The 21,629-nt window shown below is 42.1% G+C and overlaps 1 protein-coding gene across 4 annotated transcripts in view; it reads right to left on the bottom strand.

The window, feature by feature from the left end:
• wu:fc17b08 (uncharacterized) overlaps window positions 1-7,106 on the bottom strand; it is a 31,478-nt gene extending 24,372 nt beyond the window's left edge. For 2 of the 4 annotated variants that reach the window (XM_053479952.1, XM_053479953.1), the window contains exon 1: window positions 6,977-7,106. In XM_053479952.1, coding sequence (XP_053335927.1) covers window positions 6,977-7,073 — 97 coding nt within the window. In that variant the 5' untranslated portion in view covers window positions 7,074-7,106. The remainder of the gene's footprint in view (window positions 1-6,976) is intronic. The other 2 variants (XM_053479954.1, XM_053479955.1) reach the window with 1 other exon arrangement.
• Between the last annotated feature and the right edge of the window lie 14,523 nt (window positions 7,107-21,629).

Below are 21,629 nucleotides of genomic sequence, written 5' to 3'. Positions count from 1 at the left end.
TTCTATGGGAAGCCAAACACATCTTAAGTTAGGTTTGTTGACGGTGAGGTGATTGGTTGCTTTCCATCTCACATGGATGCCCCGTGTGTCTCTTTGGGATGCGTCTCGTGTCTGGGGATGATTCTATCTACCTACTAGAAGACGGTTCTGGCCTCGACTGGTGTTCGCAGCTGTTTCTCTGAGGACTTGACTGTTCAATAGTTCAGGACTGGAACTTTATACAAGTCTACCTGAGTTTTTAATAACTAACTGGACTCCATATTAACATCAATTAACATCAACTGTTGAACTGCCTGCCAACTAACACACAGTATGAATGCAGATCAATTCCTGCTTTCTGTTTCACCGAAATGAGGATGGGTTCCCTGTTGAGTCTGGTTCCTCTCAAGGTTTCTTCCTACTACCATCTCAGGGAGTTTTTCCTTGCCACTGTCGCCCTCGGCTTGCTCACCAGGGACTATCTGACCATTTTGATTCATACACATTCAAATTCCATACAAACTTAAATAATTCTTTTGATTGTGTAAAGCTGCTTTGGGACAATGGCAATCGCAGCGCGACTATCTGGATAGCGCAGAGATGATCTGGTTTGAATCACAAACCTGCGCGTTCAGATGCCAGCTGCCATAAAAACGGTGAATAAGAAAAGCAAACTAATAAACACATATGCACTGCAGAGAAATACAGTTTTGTAAATTTATAATAAATTCCAGGTAGAATAACCCTTAAAACTTGACCGGGACATATTCGGCAGCAGCACAGCATCGGTCAATGACGTTGTGTTGTCAGAGGAGGCTAATTATTGGGTCATCATTACTTTTAAAACGTGTACATTTTATTTCTAAAATCTGAATCTCTTCTGAAGTATGGGAATGATGTTGCAAAAATGTTGAATTCACAAAACGTGCATATTATTTATTTTTAGTTCACAAACAACAGAAAACAACCATAAAAACGTGACCTTATGAATGTATGCTATTTATTTGCCGGTGTGCATCCTTTTTTATGCTCTGTCATGTTTGTATAGTTTGTGCTCCGACAAACAACACTCATCACATATAGGGTAGATAGAGGGAAGGGTGAGTAAGTTGGATCTCTAAAATGTAAACTTAAAAATATAAAATAAACTATAATATTGTCTTAAAGGTCATATGTATTTTTGTTCGTTTCATGTAGTAGAGCAGTTTAGTGCTGCCAGGTAACGCCGGCCCGTTCCGCTGACTACCACCGCGAGTATATTTCACACCTGTGGGAAACACTTTCTTCATACAGTGACTAGTGGTGTATTAACCACTTAGGGCCAACATTGGAGTGCAAGTAATGACTTGTCCAATGTGTCAAAAAAAAAGTTTTAGATTTAAAGACCAGAGCACATTCACAAAGATTCTGAGAATTCCCTAAGAGAGCTTCTAGCTTAGCTTAAAAAGTCCTAGCTGAGAGTCCTAGACTAAGGCTACGTTTACACTGTCAGTTAAATGTGACCCAATTCCGATTTTTTGGTCATATATGACACATATTGGATGTGTTCTATGTCCGTGTAAACAGGAAAAAAACGCATACATTCCGATATTTCGAGATCGGTTTCAGGCCTCCTTCATATGGAAATGATTCAGTAAAACCGATCTGTCTGTTTACACGACAATCACATTAGCACATATCTGATTTATATCGGAGTCATTGTGTTCTGTACGTCATTAAAACAGCGACTTCTTTGCAGTTTAATGAGGTAACGTTATTCTCTGGTGGAAGCACGTGTGGAATTATAACATCGCAGGTGACATGGAAGAGGAAAAGCACCCAGCACCCACCCACCCCTTTTTTATGCTTATTTGGGCTAAATAACATTAAGAAATCAGTATTTGGTGAATGAAGCATGTGCGCAGGCTGCAATTATGCCGTTTTTTTCCTACTTCTCCATTTCAAAATCATGGTGATGTTTTACAAACTTATCACTTCTCAGAGCAACTCTGAGGAAGGAAAGTACAAAAACATTATCTTAATGAGGAGGTGTGGTTAACCCTGCTGCTAGGAATAATGCAGCAATTTAAGGACTGTGATTGGTTGATAAAAAATATAACCTCTGACCTTTGTAAAGATCTTGAAACACGCTCTTTGTGAAAATAGAAAAATAATAGAATAAACAGTAAAGTCATAATCTTTGTATGTAAATAAATTGCATAATCATGACCACCGGCTACTTCATACAAAGTTTCTGTTATAGGGTAAATATCTTAAAGGTAAAGGTTAGAACAGCCAAATGTTGAAAATGTGTCTACTTTTGAAACAACCAATTTCCTTCTTTCAGTTCTTACATTTATCTATCATACTGATTTTATCACTTGTGATCCCTTACAGATTGATGTTATTAAAATGGCTTTTACTTATTTGCATGATTGCAGGATAGTCAATATTTAAGTTGCACTTTTGGGTGGTATGTAACCAACAATCCAAGAGAGGTGGAAAGAAGTAAAAAAAAAAAAAAAAATGAAAAAAAAAAAAAAAAAGAGCAGTGTTTACTTTTAGCTTTACTTTCAGTGTTTGGGGAATATTTCTTCTTTCCGCCATTTTGTCTTCTTCTATAAAAACTCCTCTTAAAAGTCCTTGTCTTATTTTTTTTCTTAGGTGTTGGATTTATTATTTTTATCTTTAAGATTTAATCCTAAATTTAAGGGGAAATACTGAGAAAATGTAATAATGCTAATAATTCTTTTAGAATTTTATCACTAGGAGCAACTTTTAAGCTTAAAGGGGTCATGCAGCCCCATTTTTTATTGAATGTTAATATGATTCTTTAGGGTCTTAATGAAAAGTTTGTAATAAACTTTAATTAAAAATTCTCAATGGTTGTGTAAAAAAAACACTACTTTTACGCAGTGCGGGCCACACTTTGTGGGTAATGCAGTCCAAACTGGAAAACGCTGAAATATAGAGCCTGGGCCTGTTTTCTTAAGTAGTTTTTGGTTTGATTTAAGTACGGAACCCACCCGGAAGTTTGTAATATCGCCTGACAACGCAGGAATAAAAAAAATGGACATGCATCGACTCGATTTGTCTTTCTCATCACTGCATGGACCTGAATTAACAGGCTGTTACGCTGCCGCGAGCAACAACAACAAAAGCGGAGAAGCTTACATAAAGAGATATGAACGCGATGTGTTTACTGATGTGTTTACATGACTTCTTAATCTTTGACAGACATCGTTATAAACCATCTAACGTTACAAGGGTAAGCATAATATAGTTTTCCGACTACGTACACAGTTTGCAACTAGACAATAACCTTAATGCATTGTTTATTATAAACGTGCGATTAGGAATTATATAGAGACGGATGTACATAGAGAAGACCACATAACCATGTTCTAGGAAAGTGTAAGTTAACTTACACTCCGCATTCATCCTGTTTATTAAAAAAGTCGATCTACAAAGATTCATAGAAAAAGAAATTACACTCACCGAGCCTGGTGAAGATGAAGCAGGAACACGAAGCGTTAGTACAGATTCATTTTTAAGGAGCTGCTTCCTAGCAAAACCTGCTTTATATTGACTCGCGTTTATAAAGCAGTCTGGTGAAAAATGATTAGCGCAAACATGAACGCATTTAGGTAGATCGGCGACGTTAGCTTCAAAAACAAAATTCAGCCACTGCGTCCTCAGCGGCTCAGATGTCGGTAGTGAATGATGACTGCTATGTTCACTATTACACCCAACAACTGTACACCACACTCGCTTAGGCGACAGCAGCGAAAAACAATGGCCGACAGCTTCTTCTCACTCGGGGCGGGTCTTTGCCCCAGTGTCAATCAACTATAGTAGGAGCGGCCTCTGTTGGTGTGGCGTCACATCGACAGGCATTTGAGATTGGCCTGATTTCAGAAGGGGCATGTTATTTTAATAAATGAAAAGAAAATCACTGTGCAGCTCTTTATCATTGTAGAGTGGTTGTGAACACACTCCGAACACACATTTTAGTCCAAACAGCTTGAAAAAGTGCATGTAGGCCCGTATGACCCTTTCTCCCTTTAAGAAGATTTGTGAATCACTTCTCGTAATTTTCAGTACCTTTATTACTGTGATACAGTTTTACTGACATGCAGGACTGATGCAGCCGGGAGAGCAGAAAAGAAGCCTTTTTTTTTTTTTTTAACTCAGGAAAATATATTGATAAAATCCATCTATTCAGTACACATACAGACCAAAATGGTGTCAGACCAAATATCCCACATGACCTAAGCCAATATGAGATTAAATCATTCTTTAGCCAACATTCTTGGACAGTCTTGGCCAGGTGGTGATAAATTCAGCACAGACACTACAGCTAGCACTACGCTCTCTGCAGCTGTGTGTGCATGCATGCTTGCTGAAGTGTGAGAAAGCCTAGATGTTTATTGTGGCTTTTAACACCAGTGCTTCTTTCTAGAGCTTTCTTTAGCTTGCAACAAACAATATCAACCCGTATCAGGAAAATGAGCCGACACGTGCGAGACCAAATTTGCCTAGTCATCAAATATCAATTACGAGAAAAATAAATTTAAAAAATTATCTACTTTTTGTTAAGGATCATGAATAAATGAGTTTGATTAATAAATAATTGAGGTGGGGGGGTGAGTTAATGAAATAAAATAGATTCAGTAATGAATCACAATTCTTTTGTCTGGCGATTCAACACTGAACACTAACTCACTAAATTTATTTATTTATTTTTTATTGTTTAGGTTATAATAAAGATGAAGTAGTCGATCGGCCAATCAGTTTGATTTGCTGTGACTGGCGATCGATATAAATGATCATGCAGCGAGCACAGACGCTATTGAGTGACAAAAAAACATTATCAATAAAAGAGGCTTTAAAACAGTCTCAAAACAGCTAAAAAACAAACAAACTGGTAATCGATCAAAATTCAGACTTTGGAGGTATTTGAGGAGGTAAAACGTTGACGGTTCTTTATAATCCTACAGGAGGTACAATCTATTTGCATTTTCATTCTGTGTGGTAAGAGTAAGTTATTTGCCAACATTGTCCATAAATAATAATTATGGTGGATGACAGATAGGCGCTGCTCAATAAAAATTTTAAACTTATGTATTTGAAGTTAGTTTGTCTTGTTTAAATGCTTTCTATGCTTGGAGAAAAGTAATGTTAAGTAGTGTTAATTTTGTCAGCCATTTCCATTTTTAGTCTTAGTCCCTGTGAGTTTTTAATCATATTTATCCTGTTTTTGCTTAGTCAAGATTTAGTCAATAGTAAAGTATTTTTGGCTAGTTTTAGTCAATAAAAACAGAACATTTTAGCAACAAGATTATTATTAATTAACCCTACAGTCAATCTAGTCAAGCCAAAACCCTTTGTTTCCAGTTTTTCACAAAATAATTATCTTAACACTTAAAATGTAAAGCATTTTAATTACATTTAAAACTTTTCATCTGATGTTTTTTAGCTATTTATTTTCAACCATCACAACAACTGCATGTCCAATACTCTCTCTTTTTTTTTTTTTTTTTTAACTACAAAACAATAGGAGCAGTGTTTTAAACCATTTTTTAACCAATTCTTTTTAAGGAAAAAATATGAATTTACACACTTTGACAGTTGTAATGATGGCTCATATGGGTCACAATCATTTGCTAGTCTATATAAGCTTAATAGTTTTGCAACAGTTCAGCTATAAAATAAAATGTAATATCATAACAAAACATAATTACCACAAAGAGGCTGTAAAACTACCTTGAGATTTTTATGGTATGGCTTGATGCGCTTTTTCGGGTCTGTGGCATTTATCCAAGCAAACTGTGTGCCCCCAGTTTTTTTTCGCCTGAGTAATACTGCTGTAATGACGAAGAGTTAAAGATTACCAAGCTTGTAGAGTTAAAGATGAGCTTGTAAAGTTAAAGATGAGCTTGTAACATCCCATCACTGTGCGCGCAAACTACTTCTGATATGCCACAACAAAAATTAAACGTTGATGAAAATAAAGACAGATGTTTTATTAGAGTATTTATTATTTTTAAACCACATTTTAGTCTTGTCTTTTATTGTCAACAATATTGCATGCTGGTTTAGTCACTGTTTATTGATATCCGTGACGTCTCGTCTTAGTCATAGACAAAAAGCTTGTCAGCGAATATTCTGTCATTAATTTCGTTGACGAAATTTACACTAGTTAGAAGGAATGGGTTCCATTTAATAATCACAAAACTTTTTTTTAAGTTTAAAATCATATCAAAATCAAGGAGATGAATGAGATTTCGAATTATAAAGTACTAGTTATCGCAACTGTAATCGAATCGCCAACTAGGTATCGTGATAATACCGTATCAAGGGAGGTGACTGGTGATTCCCATCCGTAACAAATACTGACGTGTTTGGGACAATGACACACTGAAATAGTAACCAGAGGAGAAAGTGAGACACCAGTCTGGGCACTGGTGGAGGTTTCCTTTACACACTGCTTTCCAGTTTGCCCTGTAGGCACGAGCACGTTCAGTTGGTGCGAGTTTAAACCCCAGCAAAGCTCCCTCCCCCCCCAAAAAAAAACTCTGCAGACATTAACCTTACTCTACATTTCACACCGACGTGTAGCTCAGCACATCACTGCTACTGATTCTCTCTCTCTCTCTCTCTCTCTCTCTCTGATTAGCAACTAGCTAATAGCTTCCTGCACAGGAACTTCACTTTACTATTTATCACTGCATCAAAAATATATAAACACCGCATTACCCTGTGACACAGCCAAACAGCCCTGACCTGGACCGAACTGCTCTCTAATACACGACAGAGAGTAAACAAGTGCTGCCAAAGAAAGAAAGAAACAAACAAACAAATAGCAGAAAGTGCCACTTCCAGTAGGGCAGTAGTGTTGTTGACGGTTTTTTAGCAGCGTTAGCATTATCAACATTCCTGCAGCCGGACTTCATTACAACACGCACACGGACTGCAACAAAAACACGCCACGTCAGGGGCACCGCGTATGTCTTACCCACACAATCAATGAGATTTGACCGCCACGAATCCTGGTCCTGACGAACGCCGTGCTTCTCGTTGCTGCAAATCCGTCGTCTGCACGAACTCGCCATTTTCTACCTTTGCGAGTCCGCCGGCAGCGCGCACGCCCAGTGTACACGTCATGAGGCGCGTGCACTCGACGCACGCGCTGCACGAGCGCCAAGCAAAATAAAATTTAAATGAAAAAAAAGTACTATATTTAAAACGTGCGCGCTCTCTCTCTCTCTGTCCACTGATATCTTATAAACAAAAATATTCATTTTGGTGTTATGTTTAAATCGGTCCTGATGATTTAAAGATTGTCCAAGCTACTCGTTTAGGGATTTAAACATCTGTCCCAAGACAGCTGTTCTGTGAGGACCTAAAACTCCAGTCGCTTATTAATTTAGGACTGGGACTTCCAGCTGCCTAAAACACAGTATGACTGCTGAACAATTCCTGCTATTTGTTATCACCCAAGATTCAAAGAACTGTATTAACCCCAGAGGGAAATTGCTTTTGAGGATGAGGTTCCCTGTTGTGTCTGGTTCCTCGCAAGGTTTCTACCTATCACCATCTCAAGGAGTTTTTCCCTTGCCATCGTCGCCCTCGGCTTGCTCATCCGGGACTGACTTACTCATCATCTAGACCACTTTATTCTGCATACAGAGTAGCATGGAGTGTAACTCAGCAAAGTATTAAGGGGCATAAGGCAGGGTACACGCTGGTCGGGGTACGAATCCATCAAAGGGCACATACAGAAACACACTGACCTAATCCTTTACACACTACGGGCAATTTTGGAACCCCAATTAGCTTAATCGGCATGTCTTTGGACTGTGGGAGGGCACCGGAGTACCTGGAGTGTACCTGCCAAACACAGGAAGAATGTGCAAACTCCATGGGAGTCCAGGCAGGAATCATTCCCATACACAAGACGACAGTGCTCACCACTGTGCCACTAAGCCACTGTGATCAGTGATAATCTGATTCTTACATATTTTCTCTCACATTTCATACTTAAAATGTGAGAGAAATCACATGCTGATTTGTGACATTGACCATAGTTAAAAGCACTATACAAATAAAATTTTATTAAATGGAACTGAATTGAAGTTTTCCTCAAATGTTCCGAAACTCTGGCGCCCACGTGAAACTCGGGGGAAAAAAGGGTTGTTTAAGCAAACATATCTGCAGTGATCCGAGGGGAGTGTGTGTAAAATATCTGAACTGAGAGCGCAGCAGGACAGAGCAACCAGAGCCCTTTCAATTCATTTACAACCCAGCAGCATGCAAATAAAGATTCACTAAATATTGTTGTGTGTTCCATGCAAATACAAGGAAACATACAAAGCCACTCTCACTCATCGTCTATACCGCTTTTCTCTGTATTCAGGGTTGCGGGGACCTGGAGCCTATCCCAGGAGGGCAAGAGGCAGGTTACACCCTGGACAGGGTGCCAATCCAACTCAAGGCACATACACAGTACAGGAAACACCAATCAGCCTAACCTACATGTCTTTGGACTGTGGGAGGAAACCCAGAGTACCTGGAGATAAACTACATGCACACAGAGATGGGAATCAAACCTGGCTGGGAATCGAACCCAGACCCTGGAGGTGCAAGGCAACAGTGCTAACCACTACACCACCGTGCCAAAGCCGGCAAAGCTTGAATTGTCCACATGTTTAACATAGTTACTGAAAATTGGCCATAAATATTATTTAAATGGTATTAAAATTTTAAACTTCTCATTTTTTGTACACTTAAAATAACTGCATATATAGAGATCTGAATCCTAACACAAACAAAAATTGTTTGCTATTAACTTATTAACCTCTGGTTTAGCATCTACCAACTGTAGGATTATAAAAAGATGGGGATATTTTACAACCTCAAATATCTCCAAACTTCAGCCTGCATGTTTGAGCGCTTGCGAGCACAGTGCAAACAGCTTCTAGTGAACATTGGCAGCTTTTGTGTTTTATTGTTTTGAGATGGATGTCCAGTAAGTTTATGCAATGAGTGGGTTGAAGACTGTAGATAGGCTAATTAGAGGCTTTTTAACACAAGCAACTTAATAATATAAACTCAGCAAACATTAATCCGATTAAGAACTTAATTGTTAAAAATATTTGACATGCCATAGAAAATTTCCTAAAAATGCATTTAGATGACTTTTAGCTAAGTGTTGTTCAATATATACCCTCTAAGCAAAAATTTGGACGATCGATGACCATTTATGACAGCTGTTATGAATCAGATAACGTCAAACACATCCATTTCAACTTTTAATTTTTATGATATCTATCTATCTATCTATCTATCTATCTATAAAGACATATATATTTACTGTATATGATCTTTACATTACGTTTCATACACTGGAGGACCCGAAACCAGTATCAGAAAATTTTCTGTGTGTATGTGTTCATATGTGTGTTTGTATGTCTGTATGTCTGTCCAGCATCACACAAACTGGCTGTAATGAAACAGGATTTAATAAAACTCTGGCAGTACATGCTATAGGTATTTGCCTAAAGTTAAACCTGTGCCATAAATTAAATTGAATTGTTTAGTAGAAGGGAAGTTATAAGCAGTTTTGTGCCACACCTTTTGACAGAGTATTGCTCATGCGTCAAACTGTCAGTGTGTCTTAAATCAGTTTAAATTTAATAAAACTTTTACAGGACTTGGACGTCTGCCTGAAGTTTAACCTGCACCATAAGTGAAATCAATGTTGCGTAAAAGCGATGTTACAGTATGATTAGTTATGTACCAGATTTTATAATCTACTTTAAAATAAGCTACTAATAAGCTGCTTGCTCAGTGTAAACAAAGCCCTTCTCTAATAATCATAGTTGAACGTTTATGAAAATTTCCAGATATGAAGGTCTTTAGTTTATTTTTCCATACAGTCTAAAGTTTGTGGACACTTAGTCATCATACCAGTGTTGTCACAAAACTGGAAGTCCAGAATTGCCTAGAATGTTTTTTATAATGTAATGTTTAATGATCCTTCACTGGCACTAAGCATGTCCGAGCAAAAAGCAAGGTTTATGAAGACATGCTTTAAAGTGGAACAAGCTTAAAGTGCAACCTTTCCTGTGAGTCCAGACCTTAACATCACTAAACACCTTAGAGAACTGCAACATCGACCCAGACGTCCTCGCTGAGCATCAGTGCCTGACCTCATGATTATAATGGTCAGCGTCCATAAACCTTTGTTTAATGTAGGTGCATAATACACATAGTTACAGTGCCTTACTGACATTTGTCATAAAATTATTAGTAATAGTCACATGACATTATATATATTATACATTATAGTATATTAATATAGACATTAACACACACAATTTCAAAACTTAAAAATAATCTAATGTATTTTTATTACTTTCCGGTGCAATTAAATAGTTTCAATCCCATTTTATAACATATTTTTTCTTAGTAGTTAAATTAAATACAATTTGCAAAGTGTTACGTAATGCGGTATGGAGCGCCGCACCACGAGATGTTTTTTAATGATAAGAGCCCTGACGCAGGGCTTTAGAGGGGTTTAGAGGGGTGTAGTGAAATAGGAGGCTGTGAGAGTGCTTATGATACGCACGGAAAGACCTTCCTATTTGGAGATGGCGTTTGATTATTAGTTATCCGCCGTCTACTTAAGAATGGATGGGGCTCTGAAAACAAAACAAAAACTATATCCTCTTGGAGCGTTTGCCCTTACCAAGGATTTAAGGGGAGAGAGAGGGGTTGTGCTTTTGTGCAAACTTTATACTTAACCTGAGAGCGCACGCTACACAGCTGCGTGATGCTCTCTCTCTCTCTCTGCCGGCGTCTTAGGAAGGCAGAGGCTGGGGCTTTGTCTCTGTCTCTTTCTGCCGGTGCTACCTAATATTCGCACGAAGTGCGGAAGTATCAGGACCCTTACATATTTATTGGAGAGGTGGTGAAGTGTTTCAGTTGGGAAGTGTGGAAAACTGGATGGATTCGGAGCGCCGCAGGCAGCTGAAGCCGGTAGGTGACAGTATTCATCCAGTGGGTGATGCGGTATGGGCCGATGAACCTGTGAGATAGTTTGCGTGACTCTGTGTGAAGATGGAGATTTTTTGTGGAAAGCCATACCTTGTCACCTTCGTGGCACAATCATCCCGGAGGGTGTCGACGGCGATGCTGGGCGACGTAAGTGGTATTGGCACGTTGGATGGCGAGGTTTCCACAGCCGCCGACACCTACAGACCAACTGTTGGGCCGATGGTACGTCAAACCATAACATACCTCAAATAGGCTTAGGTTGGTGGCCGAGAAGACGTGGAGATTGTGAGACAGCTCGGTCCATTTGAGGTAGCGGGCCCAGGAGCGCTGGCGATCCGAAACAAAACACCTCAGGTAGCGCTCCAGTTGTTGGTTGGTCTGTTCTGTCTGACCATTAGTCTGGGGGTGATAACCGGAGGACAGACTGAAGGTGGAGTTGACCAGATGGCAGAAGGCCTTCCAGAACCGGGCGGTGAACTAGGGGGCCCCCTGTCCGAGACGATGTCCTTGGGGAACCCATGCAGGTGGACTACATGTTCCAATATCAGCTCGGCGGTGTCTTTAGCTGATAGGAGTCCGGTGAGGGCCACCAGGTGTACGGTTTTGGAGAACCGGTCGACGATGGTTAAAATAGTGTTCTTTCCTTCGGAAACCGGCAGGCCCGTGAAAAAGTCTAGGGCAATGTGCATCTGTGATAACTATAGTAAATGCACATTATGTTAAATGTTTTGATAAGATTGCTAAGTCTGCTTAGTGTCATATACAGTACATTGGATACATGTCATGTTGATGTGATTCTGAAAATGGTTGTTGACTGCTTACTTGTGCTTACTCAAGGAAAGGGTGTTCTGTGCCTTTAAATAGTGCTCCCTGTTAATCGGCATACCTGTGTCATGACGTCATCGCATGCCTCAGTAGGTGGCGCGCATGTGCTGTGCTTCATTCGCTGCGCATGTCTTTAATTAATTTTCTTAATTAAATCTTCTGTTCAGTCTGTTCAGGAGTGTTACACATCCAGGGCCGTCGGGGAACGAGCAGTGGTTGGAGCTCTCCGGGGGTAGGTTGGTTTATGTCCTTGGCCCTGGCGCACACCGGGCACGCCTGAACGAACTCCTTGATGTCTCTCCTCATAGTGGGCCACCAGAACGCCCGTTTTACAAATTTAAGAGTTCGTTGGGTACCGGGGTGCCCTGCGACGGGCGAGGAGTGGCCCCACTGGAGGACATCTGATCTCAGATGCTGGGGCACATAGAGTCGTCCAGGCGGCGCACCTGCCGGCCTGGCCTCTGCAGCCTGTGCCTAGCGAACCCTCGTCTCTATGTCCCAGTGGAGAAGTGCAATGATTCGTAAGGTGGGGATGACAGGCACGGGGTCCACCCAGGCCGCCGCGTCTTCTTTTTGACGGGATAGGGCGTCGGCCTTGGTGTTCTTGGACCCCAGGCGGTATGACAGATGGAAGTCGGACTGTTCGAAAAACAATGCCCACCGTGCCTGTCGTGGATTGAGTTGTTTGAAATTTCGGATAGTGATGTGGTTCTTATGATCCGACCTGACCAGATCCTCAGACCAGAAATGGCTCACTGGCGCCCTGGAGCCAGTGACGCCATTCCTGTCGTGGATTGAGTTGTTTAAGATTTCGGATGGTGATGTGGTTCTAATGATCCGACCTGACCAGATCCTCAGACCAAAAATGGCTCACTGGCGCCCTGGAGCCAGTGACGCCATTCCTCCAAGGCTCACTTTATGGCCAACAGCTCGCGGTCCCCCACCCTGTATCGCTCTGAGTGGGGTCAAATTTCTTGGAGAAGAAGCCACAGGGGTGTAGCTTCTGGTCTAGACCTCACTGGAAGAGAATAGCGCCAGCGCCCACATCTGACGCGTTAACCTCCACAACGAACGGTTGGTTGGCATCTGGGTGAAGAAGAATGAGGGCAGTGGTGAAGCGGTGGCAAAGTTCTTGAAATGCAGAGATGGCAGCAGGATGAGTTGGAAGGGACGAGAGGGGGGCCTGATCAGACTGGTCAGTGGTGCTGCAACTGTACTGTAGCCCCAAATAAAGCGACAATAAAAGTTTGCAAACCCGAGAAACTGTTGAAGCTGTTTGAGAGTCCTGGGTAGGGGCCAATGACGAACAGCTTCCAGTTTCTGCGGGTCCATGGCCACACCCTGGGACGAGATGACAAAACCCAGGAACACGGTGGAGTGCTGGTGAAAGGCAAATTTTTTCAACTTGCAGTACAGTTGGTGAGCGAGCAATCTCTTAAGAACAGCCCGGACGTGCTGGATATGTTCTTTGATGGTGTGGGAGTATATGAGAATGTCGTCTAAGTAGACGAACACCCATCGGCCTAGCATGTCTCTCAGGACATCATTGATGAATGGTTGAAAGGCTGAGGGTGCGTTGCAGAGACCGAAGGGGGTGACCAGGCTCTCGTAATGTCCAGTGGGAGTGATGAAGGCCGTTTTCCACTCATCGCCCTTTCTGATGCACACCAAGTTGTAGGCGCTCTGGAGGTCCAACTTTGTAAACACGGTGGCACCAGAGAGGGGGCGTCCAGGGCTGAGTTGGTGAGCGGCAACGGATGTCGATTCTTAATAATCATCTTATTCAACCCCCGATAGTCGACACATGGACAAAGTTCGCCCCCTTTCTTCTTCATGAAGAAGAAGCCGCGGCCGCTGGCGAGGAGGAGGGCTGGATGGTTCCATGGCAAAGGGCGCTGGCGACGTATTCCTCCATCGCCTGCGTCTCAGCGGCGAACAGCGAGTAGAGGTGGCCGCGGAGGGGACGGAGCCAGGTCACGATAGGCAGGAGGGATGGCATTGGTGTCGACATCGGGGGGCCTCGGACTCTGTGGAACACGTCCCAGCTTGGGCCCGTAGGCAAAGTTCAGTGCAGGTCAGCCCCCAGAGAAGTGATTTGCACTGGCTGGGATAACTCCTTGATTTTTACCCCTATTTCTCTGGCATCAGTTGAGTCAATGAAGTTGTCGGTGGAGTCGATGAACGCCGCACTTCTGTCTCGTTTGTGGCCAAATTGGAGGATTACCTGCACAGTAAGGCGAGAGGTGGTGGTGTCGGTAGTGGTGGAGATTTGGTGGAGATTTGGAGTGAGCACACCACCGGACGATCTGCCCTGTCTGTCCGGGAAATGCACAGCCCCAGTGAGCCGGAGGAGAGACTCACCGGGGCTGTGCATTTCCCGGACGGACAGGGCAGATCGCCAGGTGGTGTGCCGCGGACCCACAGTAGGCACACAACCCCTCTCGATACCGGTGCTCGCGTTCTGCTGCAGTCAGGGAGGCGCATCCTAATTGCATGGGTTCCCCAGCTCCGGTGTCAACCACGGCAGGAGGTGGAAATCCGACAGGTCCAGTAGTAGCAGTGGTGAAAGTGGTTTGTGGTGGAGGTGCAGTACAGTGATAGGTGAGAGCAGGCGGCAGGGTCCTCCCCAAGATGTCTGTACGGCGAGGGTTCTAAACTTGGTGTCGGTCTCCACCTCGCCCGCAGTGTGTTCGAAGGTGAGTCTGAGTTAGCGTGTGAATTCGTTATACAAATGGGCGGTGTCCGAGTCTGATCTAAGAACTGCCGTGGCCCACTCTGCTGCCTGCCCAGATAGCAACAAGACAAGTAGAGCAATGTGTAGCTGATCGATGGAGTATTTGGTGAAATTAAACTCAAACACCAGATAGAGCTGGCGGCCCGGGTACGAAACTCGACTGTGTAATCTGCAACTGATCGCCCCTCTTGATGAATGGAAAGGAGGGGCGACACTACACTGCTCGTCGTATGCGGATGATGGAAAGTGGCCCTAAGTGCCTCAACGAAGGCACTTAGGGTGGCGTGTTCAGAGAGGAGGTGCTGCCACACTGCAGTAGCCCACTGTAGTGCTCTTCCTGTGAGCAGAGACACCATGAATGCAACTTTTGACTGTTCTGATGGAAATTGGGAAGGTTGCAGCTCAAATATGAGTGAGCACTGCAGGATGAATGCATTACACCTCTCTGACTCGCCCGCATATGGCTGTGGAGATGGTAGTCAAATTTCGGCCACCAGATGGGGTAGTTGAGCCACTGATCCGGGGGCGTGTGTTGACTCCGGGATCGACTCGCGACCAGATGTAAACCCGGAAGTGGCGCGCGCCTCAAGCTGCCCAAAAATTTACTCGAGGCGTTTATTAATCCCACGCGTTAGTACTTCCTCATGCCTATCAAGCACTCTCGCTTGACCCTCAACTATTTTCTCTTTCACAGGAAGACCTTTCTGTTTGGAGATGGCGTGGGATTATTAATTAAGGGAACTCAAAAGGAAATAAATAAAAATTAATAACACAAAATATACAGAGCTCCGCCGTCTATGTAAGACGGGCTCTGAAAACAAAACAAAAACTATTTCCTCTCTGGGAGTTTGCCCTTACCGATGATTTACGGGGAGAGAGAGGGGTTGTGCTTTTGTGCAACCTTTATACTTATCCCGAGCGCACGCTACACAGCTGTGTGACACTCTCTCTCTCGCCGGCGCCTTAGGAAGGCAGAGGCTGGGGCTTTGTCTCTGTCTCTTTCTGCGCGCTTTTCTTTCTTTTCTTTTGTCTTTTCTTTGATCTTTGACCCTAATACCTTACCGGTGCTACCTAATATTCGCACGAAGTGCGGAGTTATCAGGACCCTTAATCGACGCGCCGCCAGGTGCGGCTCGTTCAGGCTGATTGCCTGACGGCGGTGTTGCCTGGCAGCCGTGTGCATAAATGGCCGCACCTTTGCCTGTTCAGAACTCCGCGTGGTAGCAGCCTGCGGATCTGCCCATTCTGAACAGTTTAAGTGCGGCTCTGCCCTTTGCGCGAAGTACTTTCATAGATGCAAATAAATTGTTTAGCAGCACTTAAACCCAACTAACCTAGTCACAAGTATTATTAAAAGTTACAGACCCTTTTTTTAATTACTGCATTGTTTAATCAATCATTATGTTTAATGTACCTTTGTAGTAGATTGTTAGTTGTGCAAAGTTTTTATTAAGTTTTATTACGTGTTTATTATGTTTTGTATATTCTTATATACAATAAGTTTCATACATTGCAGGACCAGAAACCAGTCTCAGAAAAAAAAAAATATCTATATGTCTGTCCAGAATTTGTCACAGCATTACGCAAAACTGGCTGGCTGTGTCATGAATGAAATCAAAATGTTGAGTGCTTTTTCCCTGGAGGTGGGCGGGGCTACACACGTCACTCAAAAGAGTCAATTAACGCAATAATTTAGCGTGTATACACAGTGTATACGGAAGACACATCTGGATAATGACCGTAAATCCCATACAAAGCGCCCAAATCCTTACGAAACACCAACAAATGCATGAAACAGGATGGCTAACTCCAAAAAAGGCAACTGTTCTATGAAAACTGAACCATTTAAAATAAATGGACAGATTAATGAACACAATACATGTTAAATGATAAAATACAGGTTTATTTTCCGCAGCAGTCTGAGGTGAGGGCATGTAAAATACCCGAAAAGCTCACTAGGTAGGCGGGCTCCTCTTCTGCAGGTGTGCCAAGGGACGGAGCCACGGGAATCGGCACAGCTGGTGAGCTATCTTTATTAATGAATCCCGGGCTTCTCCTCGCGCTATAAAACACAGTGGGGAGTATAGCTTAAGGGCTACAGGACTTTTCTAAGCGGAATCTCCGCGGCAAAGACAGCCGCGAGTTCACTAACATCACAGAGGAAGAAAAGGCCGCTAGGAGGTACACGTCGCGGCCTCTGCTCCCAGCTGGGAAAAGCGCCCAGCCGCCGGACGTCCCAGAGGACTCCTGTCGGAGGCTGCGCCAACAGGAGAGCTGGAAGGGGCCGTTCTGGCCATCCCCTGAGAGCAGAGCCAGCACAAGCGAATTGCACAGTTCCACGAGCTGCTGTCCACAAGAGCCCTCGCTGCCACTTTGCCCCACTGCCACTGCTCACCGGCCTGTGCCTGCATGCCAGCGGGGCACTGCCCACCAGAGCTGCACATGCACATCACATCATTCACAGTGAGACCTTGCCTCGTGTTCGTGCGAAAAGGGTCAGACCCGTTACACTAGCTACTTAAGTGTGCCATTTTTATCATGTACAAAATACCTGAGTGCTCAAAAAGCGCACCAAATCCAAAGGTTCTCCTTTTATAGAGGAAGTCATACTCTAATTAAGTGACTAATCTTGTGCAGTTCATTAGTAACACCTACAGGGGTTGAATAATGAAATTGAAACGCCTGGTTTTAGACCACAATAATTCATTAGTATGATGTAGCACTTCCTTTTGCGGCCATTACAGCATCAATTCATCTTGGGAATGAAAGGAACAAGTCCTGCACAGTGGCCAGAGAAAGCCATTCTTTTTGCAGAATAGTGGCCAGGTCACTACTTGATGCTGGTGCAGGAAAATTTTTCTTGACTGACGCTCCTCCAAAACATCCCCCAAGTGGCTCAATAATAATTGGATCTGGTTACTGTGTAGGCCATGAAAAATGTTCATCAAACCACTCTGTCACCAGTCTTGCTATGTGTGTTGGTGAATTATCATCCTGATACATGGTACTGCCTTTAGAATACAATGTTTAAACCAATGGGTGCACATGGTCCTCCAGAATGGTACTGTAGTCCTTGGCAGTGACGCGCCTGTCTAGCACAAGTATTGGGCCTAGGGAATGCCATGACATTTTAGCCCAAACCATCACTGATCCACACCCATGCTTCACTCTGGGCATGTAATAGTCTGGATGGTACGCTTCTTTGGGGCTTCTCCACACCCTAACTCTCCCGAATGTGGGAAAGACAGTGAAGGTGGACTTATCAAAAAACCATACATGTTTCACATTGTCCACAGCCCACGATTTTCGTTGCTGGCCCCATTAAAACGTTTGTCATTGGCTGGAGTGACCAAAAGTTTGGCTACAGCAGCCCGGCCATATACATTGACCCTGTGGATCTCTCGATGAACAGTTTTGGTGGAAACAGGAGAATTGAGGTGCACATTTAATTCTGCAGTGAGTTGGGCAGCTGTGGTTTTATGTTTTTTGGATACAATCCGGGTTAGCACCCAGACATCCCTTTCAGGCAGCTTCCTCTTGCGTCCACAGTTACTCCTGTTTGATGCAGATGTTAAACTAACCATGTCAGATCGGAACCTAGAATACTTTACTCCCCTTGAAATGAACTCATCTCTTTTGCAAATTCATCAACATGTATATTAGATCCTATACCAACACATTTTCTTAAACAGATAGGACCAGCAATAACAGAACCCCTGTTGAGAATAATTCATTTCTCACTCAGCATTGGGTATGTTCCAAAACCTTTTAAATTAGCAGTCATTAAACCAATAATTAAGAAACCTGACCTCGACCCCTGTCAGCTGTCCAATTACAGGCCAATATCAAACCTCCCTTTTATCTCTAAGATTCTGGAAAAGATAGTGGCAGAGCAGCTATGCTCATATATACAAATAAATAGCATACATGAACTGTATCAGTTAGGATTTAGGCCTCATCACAGCACAGAGACAGCACTCGTTAAAGTAGTAAATGACCTCCTACTGGCCTCTGATCACGGTTGTGTAACTATGCTTGTATTACTCGACCTCAGTGCAGCTTTTGACATAATTGATCATAGTATTCTTCTTTACAAATTAGAAAATGTAGTAGGAATTAAGGGTGCAGCCCTTTCCTGGCTCAGATCCTATTTGACCCATCGTTATCAGTATGTAGACTTAAATGGTGATTTTTCTGCATGTTCTCTAGTGAAGTTTGGTGTTCCATAGGCTTCAGTTTTAGGCCCACTGCTTTTTTCCCTTTACATGCTTCCTCTGGGCAACATAATCCGTAAGCATGGTATAAGTTTTCATTGTTATGCTGACGACACACAGTTATGTCTCAGCAAAACCAGATGAGAAAAACCAGCTTACTAATCAGTCAGACTTATGTCCTGCACACAGAGTTCAACTAAAGTTGAATAATGTGTGCAGGACATAAGAGATTGGATGCTAATTAACCTCCTTTTGTTTAATCCTAATAAGACAGAAGTTCTAGTTATAGGACCGCATACAGCTAGAAGTAAGATTTTAGATCACACTGTAACTTTAGATGGCCTTTCTGTTTCATCAAGTGCAACAGTAAAAGACCTCGGTGTGATTATAGATTCCAGCCTTTCATTTGAAGCTCATGTAGAGAATATTACCAGGATAGCATTCTTTCACCTCAGAAATATTGGCAAGATAAGAAATATATTGTCACTAAACGATGCAGAAATACTCGTTCATGCTTTTATCACCTCTAGGTTGGACTATTGTAATGTCTTACTGTCTAGTTGTTCAACTAGGTGCATAAACAAGCTTCAGCCACTCCAGAATGCAGCAGCGCGAGTCCTCACTAGAACCAGAAGGTACGAGCACATCACACCTACCTTATTTTCACTTCATTGGCTCCCTTTGAAATTTCACATTGATTTTAAAATACTACTCTTGACATACAGTATAAAGCATTAAATGGTCTCGAGCTGCAGTATCTGAGTGAATTGCTAGTGTCTTACGATCCGCCACGCCTACTTCGATTAAAGGATGCAGGCTGCTTGTCAGTACCGCGTATTATAAAAACTACAGCCGGGGGCTTAGCTTTTTTACTTACAAAGCCCCAAAGTTATGAAATAGCCTTCCAAATAGAGTTGAGGACTGTTTAAATCCAGGCTAAAAACCTATTTATTTAATCAAGCATTTTTATAAATAGATTTGTCTTGGGTAATGCCTTTCTGGGGGGACTCATGAATGTAGAGTATTAGGTGAACTGGTATGTTTAGATGCTGTCTTCCCACTCTCATTGATCACTCAGGTTTCACTCGGTAAGGTGATTGTCTGCTTTCACATCTCAGGGAGCCCTCATGTCTGTGTTACCTTCTGGCTCTTCCTTTTAGTTATGCTGTCATAGTTAGTCCTGCCGGAGTCTGTGCTTGCACTCTACAGTAAAAATACATTCACATTATACATTTATGTGTGTCTGGGGACGGTTTCACTCTACCTAAAAGACAGTTCTGGCCTCGACTGGTGTTGACAGCTGTTTCTCTGGGGACTGGACAGTTCGATAGTTGAACTGGCTGCCACCTAACACAATATAAATGCAGATCAATTCCTGCTATCTGTTTTACCCAAATGAGGATGGGTTCCCTGTTGAGTCTGGTTCCTCTCAAGGTTTCTTCCTATTACCATCTCAGGGAGTTTTTTCTTACCACTGTCAACCTCGGCTCACCAGGGACTAACTAACCTTTTTGATTCATACACATTCACATTCCATACAAACTTAAATAATTCTTTTAATTGTGTAAAGCTGCTTTGCGACAATGACAATTGTTAAAAGCGCTATACAAATAAAATTGCATTGAATTGAATTGATGTGGTTCGTCCTTCTTGGTGGTATGCTGACATTACCCTGGCTCTTGATACATCACAAAGACTTGCTGTCTTGGTCACAGATGCACCAGTGAGACAATTTGACCTCTTTTGAACTTTTGTGCATTGGAATATTTTAAGCAAAACTGTGCAATTACTCTATTAATTAAACCTTTACACTCTTACTGGTGGAATGTGCAATCAATGAAGATTGGCCACCAGCCTCGTCAAATTTAGCCATGAAAACTCTAACACTATATTGGCCAGTATTTTAGTTTCATTATGCAACCCCTGTAGCTGCATGGAAGAATCAGTGGTTTTTGAATGTTGGTTTATCTTTTGGAGGAAAAATACTTATACACAGAAATTTGTGGTGTGTTTATTAACACATTTAATTCATTTAATACTAGATGTGAATTAATAAATTTAACTACACACTTATAAGCACATTAAAAAAATTCTAATTCAAATTTTATTTCTCGCATACACAGTCATTCACATATGGAGGACTAAACATGACATAATTATAAATAAATAAATAAATGTGTGAATAAATAAGTAAATATAGAAATAAATAAATACATAAATACAATATACCCTGAAAAAATTGCTAAATGTATTCCTACTTTTGTTTATTAACATATTTCAAGATTTATTTATTTCTGAATTTCCACATTTCTTCATTTATTTATTCCTTTATTTGTCTATTTTAGATTTTCCACATTTTTACATATATTTATTTCTGCATTTCCACATTTCTACATGTATTTATTTGTCGCTGGATGATAATAAGGTAGGCGGTCCTAGCCTTAGTCGAAACCGTGATTGCTTAAATAAAGTGAGATTGTTTCGACTCTACTAGTAATGCCTTGGCTTGTAATGACTGCTTTCTGGCAACTATGGCATATTTTTTACAAGCTGCCACTAATGAGTTAAGATCATTAGCTGGTGAAAATAAGAATCTCGCAGCAAATGACTACGTTTTTATCATGTCGGAAGATTAATGGACGATTTAGTTCAGTTTGATGCTGAGATGGATGTTGAAAAACAAAATGAAGACTTTGGAGTGGCCTTGTCAAAGTACTGACCTGAATCCAATTGAGATGCTGTGGCATGACCTTAAAAAGGCGGTTCATGCTCGAAAACCCTACAATTTGGCTGAATTACAACAATTCTGCAAAGATGAGTGGGCTAAAATTCCTCCT

Source organism: Clarias gariepinus, chromosome 20 (assembly GCF_024256425.1).
Source record: "Clarias gariepinus isolate MV-2021 ecotype Netherlands chromosome 20, CGAR_prim_01v2, whole genome shotgun sequence".
Classification (NCBI taxonomy): domain Eukaryota; kingdom Metazoa; phylum Chordata; class Actinopteri; order Siluriformes; family Clariidae; genus Clarias; species Clarias gariepinus.
The sequence above is the reverse complement of the archived record's forward strand: the minus strand, read 5'-3'. Positions and strand labels throughout refer to the sequence as shown.